The following is an 8,081-nucleotide window of genomic DNA, read 5'->3' on the forward strand; positions in this document are numbered from 1 at the left end:
TTTTTAATATATTTTCATTGGTTTCAGAGAGGAAAGGAGAGGGAGAGAGAGACAGAAACATCAATGATGAGAGAGAATCATTGATTGGCTGTCTACTGCACACCTCCTACTGGGGAATCCAGCCTGCAATCCGGGCATGTGCCCTTGACTGGAATTGAACCTGGGACCCTTCAGTCCGCAGGCCGACACTCTATCCGCTGAGCCAAACCGGCTAGGGCTAATATTTGAATTTTAAAAAAAATATATTTATATTGATTTCAGAGAGGAAGGGAAAGGGAGAGAGAGAGAGAGAAACATCAATGATGAGAGAGAATAATAGATTGGCTGCCTCCTGCACACCCCCTACTGGGGACTGACCCTGCAACTCTGCATGTGCCCTTGACCAGAATTGAACCTGGTGCCCTTCAGTCTGCTGGCTGGTCTGTCCACTGAGCCAAACCGGCGAGGGCTTAATTCTTTATTGTAAGATTCTCCATATGAAGTGACTTAGTGTGGGGCACCCAACAAATGTTGAGTAGATGTGACCATGGCAGGGAGTGGGGTAACTTTCCTGGTTTTGAAAGCCTTGGATTCTAGCAAGACTCGTTTCTCGTTTTAGTAGTAAGTACAAGTACTAGTAGCTTTTTGCCTCTTCGTTCTAGTTGGGGATTAATGCAGTGGGCAAATTTGTCATTACGTTTAGATGGTTAAATCCTTGGAAAGTCAGGTTCGAAATGAAAAGGCTAGTTTATTGCTGAAGTCGAAGTGCCACATTTTCAGGAAGTCCGAGAAATAACGTCTAGTTTACTGGGAGCTGTTCTCCTGTGAATTGAAAATATTTGTGCTGTAGTTAAGTTTTGGAGGGTTTTCAACTGTGCGGGGGGTCAGTGCCCTTAGCCCCCCCTGCATTGTTCAAGGGGCAGCTGTAATTTCCTTCGCAGAGTCGGCTGATGCATGATAGGTTTCCCACAGTGTGAAGTCTGTTCCATGTTTTGGTTTGGGAGGTCTCAGCCTGGGTAGAACATTGCCTGCCCATTTGCAAAGGCAAATTTCGTGGAACATGATACCTTTATCCCGTGTCTACCAATGGCTGTTTTCAGCTGAATTTCAGAGTGTTACATCAATAAGAGTGTTGATTTTTGTAGGCATCTTTGGTTCTGTCTTTTCTTCTCTCTTGTGCTCGTTGAGGTCAGCATGAGTCTCAGCCACCCTGTTAGTCCTAGTGCCACGATACTGACGTAAGCGTACCTTCCACCCTGGCTGTGGGGAAGGCCCGTGAAATTCTGGTTGTTCTTTTCCTGCGGGGAACTTAAATGTGTCTCACTGAGTGAGAATTATATTCACTTATATACTTGAACCTTCTGAAACATTTTCTAGAAATGGTGCCTTTTGCAGTACTGAGTTTGAAGATTAAAGCCATAGGCATCTGCTATTTTGTTTATTGGGTGAAGAGTTGTCAGTAACATTACTCTGGTGAATGCAATATTTTTAAAAAGTGTCTAGTTATGAACATGCTTTTAAGAATTTGCTATTACATTTTATGAATTGTTTTCAGTATTATTTTAAGGCCTCCTGTTCCCAGACATAGCTACAAATTGCAGTTTGTGTATTCTAATTCTTTTACTAAATTCTTTTAGTAGCTTAACAGATATATAGTGAAAAGCAAATTTCACAAATTTTCTCCATTTCTTGCTCAATTTTATGATGACAAATATTTTTGCATATATTTTAATAGGTACATTTTGTACAGGCCCTGGTACAGATTTTTCTGTTACCATAATTTGGTATTATGTCAGCGATATAGGTAGAACAAGTTGATTTGTAAATTTATAGCCTTGGAGTTAAATTGCACTGACTCTAGACTTTAATTTACACTTTTTTCTCTTCAAGATTCATATAAATTATGGAAACTCTTGTTTGAAGTACATCCAGACCACATTTTTAGAAACTGAAGGCTGAGGGTTTGTTCGTTCCAGCTGTCTAGTCCAGTGCAGATGGTTTTCAGTTGCATTCAGGCACGAAGAAATGTACACACTGCTTTTTATGTTCTGTAACATCCTTTGTCACGCTTCCTTCCTTTCTAGTTGTGTGTGTTTATTCTCTTATGACTAGTAAAATTATACTGTGTGTCCTGGAGTGGAGACTTCCCCCATTTTTCTAGGACTGCACAACTAAAATGGAGGGACATTAAAAAACGAAACCAGCGTCGACAATCCTGCAGTTTAATATGAATGCTAGGGAGTAGCTATGCCTTCGGTAGGCAGGAGTTGCATCACCCAACAAATACTGAGTGTCTGTCAATTGCCAGAGTCCGTGGTAGGTTCTGGCAATATAAGCGAAGCACAAGACAGTCATGGTACCTGCCCTCATGGAACTGATACTGTAGCTGGGAATGTAGTAAATAATTTCAAGTTGTAAGGGAGGAACAGGGTGCTATGGGAGTTTATGGAATGCAGTGGGGCAGTGGTGATGGTGATTGTCGGGGGTGTGTGTGTGTGTGTGAACAGTTTTCCCAGCAGAGAATCTATGTTGAATCAGAGAGCCTTCTGGAAACTGAAAGAAGGGTGGTATGGCTGGAGTGGAGGATTCAAGGCGGGAAGACTTTGGAAGTCACAGCAGTGGAGTTTGGGAGAGCTTTAGGGCAGGCTGAGGATTTTGGACTTTATCCCCAAAGCAAGGAAACCTGGGAAGCAGGAGGAGAGAGAGGACTTTGCATCATCATCCTGATGACTTTGTTTCTCAAAAAAGAAAGAGCAGTCTTTCAATTTGCATAGGACTCCCTCCCAACCTCAAACCTCCCATTCAAGATTCAAGATTAGTTTGGAGGCTACTGGAAGTTCCAGCGAACTAGAATAGTTCCAATGGGTAGAGAAAAACGGCCGATTGGAGATACACTTGGGAGGCAGAATGGAAGATTTGGTTATAGATTAGATGTGGGGGGATAAGGGAGAGGAATGAGTCAGGGTAGTAACAGTGAGTGAGTCCCAGGCACTATTACATGTATCAAATCTTTAGATTCTCACAATAACCCCACCAGGTAGATATTACTGCCAGTGTTTTATAGATGAAGAAGCAGACTCATGGTCTCCCTGGTTTTTGCCCTGAGGTGCTGGGTGTATGGAGGTGTCTCATAACTGAGTTAGAAAACTGGGGTGGGATGGAGGCTCCTTAGTTTAATTTTGGACATGTTGAATTTGAGGTGTCTGTAAGTTAATCCAAGTTGCAGTGTAGAGTGGTTAGGTTATTTAGAAATGAGAATTTGGGGGCCTTGGATGGGTAGCTCAGTTGGTTTGTCCTTCTATAACAAAAAAGGGTTTATCCTTCTATAAAGGGAAACATATTTTGGAAAATGTAGCAAATAAAACCCAGCCAGATATGTTTCCTGGTGGCTTTTCTAAGCGAGAAGTTGTGAACTGAGGGTCTGACTCTTCCTCTCTCCGCGCAGGTATGGCATCACAGCTGCAGTTTTCCCCCCCATCAGTGTCGTCGAGTGCCTTCTGCAGTGCGAAGAAACTGAAAATAGAGCCCTCCGGCTGGGATGTTTCTGGACAGAGCAACAACGACAAATACTATTCCCACAGCAAAACCCTCCCCGCCACACAAGGGCAAGCCAGCTCCTCTCACCAGGTAGCAAACTTCAACATCCCTGCCTATGACCAGGGCCTTCTCCTCCCAGCCCCGGCCGTGGAGCACATCGTTGTAACAGCGGCTGACAGCTCAGCCAGCGCTGCTCCGTCCACCTTCCAAAGCAGCCAGACCCTGACGCACAGGAGCAACGTTTCTTTGCTTGAGCCGTATCAAAAATGTGGACTGAAAAGAAAAAGTGAGGAGGTCGACAGCAACGGTAGCGTGCAGATCATAGAAGAACACCCCCCTCTCATGCTGCAAAACAGGACTGTGGTGGGTGCTGCTGCCACGACCACCACTGTGACCACGAAGAGTAGCAGTTCCAGCGGAGAAGGGGATTACCAGCTGGTCCAGCATGAGATCCTTTGCTCGATGACCAACAGCTACGAAGTCCTGGAGTTCCTCGGCCGGGGAACGTTTGGACAGGTGGCGAAGTGCTGGAAGCGGAGCACCAAGGAAATTGTGGCCATTAAGATCTTGAAGAACCACCCCTCCTATGCCAGACAGGGACAGATCGAAGTGAGCATCCTTTCCCGCCTCAGCAGTGAAAATGCTGATGAGTATAATTTTGTCCGTTCTTACGAGTGCTTTCAGCATAAGAATCACACCTGCCTTGTGTTTGAGATGCTGGAGCAGAACTTATATGATTTCCTAAAGCAGAACAAGTTCAGTCCACTGCCACTCAAGTACATCAGGCCCATCCTGCAGCAGGTGGCCACCGCCCTGATGAAGCTCAAGAGCCTGGGTCTGATTCACGCCGACCTGAAGCCAGAAAACATAATGCTGGTCGATCCAGTGCGCCAGCCCTACCGAGTGAAGGTCATTGACTTTGGTTCTGCTAGTCACGTGTCCAAGGCCGTGTGCTCAACCTACCTACAGTCACGCTACTACAGGCAAGTGGCCAACGCTGATCTGTCTTTATAGTTAATATATATTACATAAGGCTACATAGAACAAGGAATGTATGTACAGATTCCAAAGAAACAGGATCATGTTTTAGTTTGTGTGGTATTCCTATAAGCAACATTATTGTGTCTCTGACATCTTTTTTAACACTAGAAAAATTAACTGATTCCAAAGCTTGTTCCTAGTTGAATTATATAGTTGGCCCTTGAACAACATGGCGGTTAGGGGGAACCTGCATATACCTTTCGACTCCCCCAAAACTTAAGTTGTTCTCCAGTATCTGTAAGGGATTACTTCCGGGACCTTGCAGATATCAAAATTCACAGATGCCCCTGAATAATATCCCACTGTATGTACATACCATACTTTGTTTATCCACTCATTTGGTGGTGGACACTTGTTTATTTTTACATTTTTGGCTATTATGAATAATGCTATGATGAACATTGGTATTCAGTTGCTTAAGTGTCTGTTTTCAGTTCTTTTGGGTATAGAGCTAGAAGTAGAATGCCTGGGTCATATGGTAGTTCTATATGGAACTCTCTGAGAAGCCACCAAACCGTGTTCCACAGCTGCTGCACTATTTTGCATTCCCACCAGAAGTGCGTGAGGATTCTAATTTCTCCACATCCTCACCAACAGTTGTTATTTTCTGTGGTTTTTGTTTGTTTGTTTTTGATAACAGTCATCCTTGTATGCATGAAATGATACCTCATTGTGGTTTTGATTTGCATTTCCCAAATGATCAGTGATGTTGAACATCTTTTCATGTACTTGTTGGCCATCTGTAGGTCTTCTTTGGAGAAATGTCTGTTCAAGTCCTTTGTTCATTTTTTAATTTGGGGTGCTTTTTGTTGAGTTGTAAGAGTTCTTTATATATTCTGGGTATTAATCCCTTATCAGATAATATGATTTGCAGGGTTGTTTTTTTTATCTCCCATCCAGGGGGTTGATTTTTCAATGTTTTTTTGCACAAAATTTTAAAACTGTGATGAAGTCCAATTTGTCTGTTTTTTCTTTTGTTGCTTGTACTTTTGGTATCACATCCAAGAAATCATTGCCAAACCAATGTTATGAAGCTTTTCTCCTGTGTTTTATTATAAGAGTTTTATAGTTGTAGTTCTTATATTTAGATCTTTGATCCATTTTGAGTTAATTTTTGTATGTGGTGTAAAGTAAGGGTCTGGTTTCATTCTTTTGCATGTGGATATTCAATTTTCCCAGCACCATTTGCTGAAGAGACTATTCTTTCTCCATTGAATGGTCTTGACACTCTTTTTTTTTTTGTCTTTTTTTTAATTGTTTTATTGCTTAAAGTATTACAAAGAGTATTACATATGTCTCCTTTTTCCCCCCGCCCTTGACAATCCCCTGGACTCCCCTACCCCCCAGTGTCTTATGTCCATTGGTTATGACCTTGGTCTTGACACTCTTGTCAGAATCCTTCAACTGTATGTGTGAGAGTTTATTTCTGGGCTCTGTTCTTTTCCATTGGCCTATAAGTCTGTCTTTATGCCAGTACACCACTGTTTTGATTACTTGTAGCTTTGTAATAGGTTTTGAAATCAGGAAGTAGGAGACCTCCAGCTTTATTCTCTTTCAAGATTGTTCGGTTATCTCAAGGAATCTCTCAAGATCTTTATGAATTTTAGGATGCTTTTTTTCTTTCTGCAAAAAAACCTCATTGACTTTTGATAGGTATTGCACTGAATCTGTAAGTCACTTTGGTTAGTATTGACACTTTAACAATATTGTCTTCCAGTCCACTCTCATCTATTTTTCTTTTTATAGTTCTATAAAACTATGGTATTTCTTACTTGAGTGAGATAAAGAAATTCCTAGAGTCTTTGATTTCTAGTTTCATGTTGTCTAGGCAACTTGACTAATTTTGAGAATCTCACCTCCATTTATTTATTCATGACTTGGGAGAGTTAGGTTCCAATTATTTTTGCTTCTGATATTCTCCTTTGAGCAATCCTTCTACCACCCACACGTACACATGTGTGCAGCACATTCACAGGTGCCCTGGAGAGTTCAGTTCTCTGTCATATTTTGAGCACTGGGGAAGTAAGAAGGAGAGCACAGCTGAGGGGTGAGGGCTTTCTTGATCTTTCATCTTGTCAGTGCCTGCAGGTGTTTAACTGTTTATCTGCCCTGTCAAAGACAAGGACGAGGTCTGAAGCCCTTTTAAGATTGAAAAAGAGCAGTTGAGATAAAAATTATTCATGAGATAATTGTGTAGTTTTCTTTTTTGCTTTTAAATATATTGTTATTGATTTCAGAAAGGAAGGGAGAAGGAGAGAGAGAGAGAAACATCAATGATGAGACTCATTGATCGGCTGCCTCCTGCACGGCCCCCTACTGGGGATCGAGCCTAACCCGGCCATGTGCCCTTGACCAGAATTGAACTCGGGACTCTTCAGTCCGCACGCCGATGCTCTATCCACTGAGCCAAACCAGCTAGGGCAATGAAATAATTTTTTATGGAATTTTCTCATAAAAGGTAAAGGAGATGTGAGGGATTAAACATTCCTGGCTATTTAGCTCTCTCTAGTATGACATTTAAATACTTTTTAGTCTTATATTGCTGGTCTTTGCCCCTTTTCTTCTCCTAATTTAAGCTGTCATTTGAGTAATTTGGTGGTTTTGTTTTTATAGAAAATATGATTTGCAGAATTTTAAATCCATTGGTAATTACTCTTCAACAAAGTCCTGTAAATCCGTGGCATTTAGTTATTGACTATGTGAGTAATTTTAAATGGAGCTAAGTTTATCTCTTAAAAACAGTTCACTCTGTATATGACTAATGCTTGTGCATTCTGAGATTCAATATCCAGGTCTTGACTGTGTTTAGGATTTAACGTGAACGTTCTGTTGTGTCACAGAAATACTTGATACTGAGCCTGAGCACAGGGAATAGCCACTCAGGCATTCCTTCTCCGTCATGTGTTTTACCCACAGTGACTTCATGTTGCTTTGTGGCCTTATTAGAGTCCATTAGGTCCTCACCCCCTTTTCAGAAAACCTCCGTGAACTTTGGCCAGTGAAGCATTCTGCCTCCCAGGCTGCCTTCCTCAGGCCCTCCTTTTTAGTTTGCATTGCTTCATCTTGCTGATAGCATGCCAAACTATTATCAGTTGACATACATTTTTGCCACCATGTTGTCTGTTGGCCACGGCATGGCTCAATAACTCAGGCAGTGGAAATAATATACCTTATTTCCTGCCCACTGTGAATGTAGGCTAATCGCAAGAACAGTTGCTGTCTTTGGCGGTTGAGTTTTATGCACAAAGGTTTCCATGCTTATAAGCTCAATGCTTTCACATTCTGAACCAACCAGCCGGCCTTCATTGAAAACCGAGATCACTTTATTTGTTCTGTATGGAAGGACAAGGTCTACAGAAGGAAAGCGTATTTTCACTTTGTCCTAGACCAGCCGTGGGCAAACTATGGCCCATGGGCTGGATCCGGCCCGTTTGAAATGAATAAAACTAAAAAAAAAAAAAACGACCGTACCCTTTTATGTAATGATGTTTACTTTGAATTTATATTAGTTCACACAAACACTC

The 8,081-nt window shown here is 42.0% G+C and overlaps 1 protein-coding gene across 4 annotated transcripts in view; it reads left to right on the forward strand.

Annotated features, from left to right (window-relative positions):
* The window catches only part of HIPK1 (homeodomain interacting protein kinase 1), a 49,109-nt gene that overhangs the window by 11,733 nt on the left and 29,295 nt on the right, over positions 1–8,081 (forward strand). For all 4 annotated transcript variants that reach the window (XM_006763033.2, XM_006763032.2, XM_015563457.1 and 1 more), the window contains exon 2: positions 3,425–4,499. In XM_006763033.2, the coding sequence (XP_006763096.1) occupies positions 3,427–4,499 (1,073 nt within the window). In that variant the 5' untranslated portion in view covers positions 3,425–3,426. The remainder of the gene's footprint in view (positions 1–3,424; positions 4,500–8,081) is intronic.

This window comes from Myotis davidii, unplaced genomic scaffold (assembly GCF_000327345.1).
Source record: "Myotis davidii unplaced genomic scaffold, ASM32734v1 scaffold217, whole genome shotgun sequence".
Lineage (NCBI taxonomy): Eukaryota > Metazoa > Chordata > Mammalia > Chiroptera > Vespertilionidae > Myotis > Myotis davidii.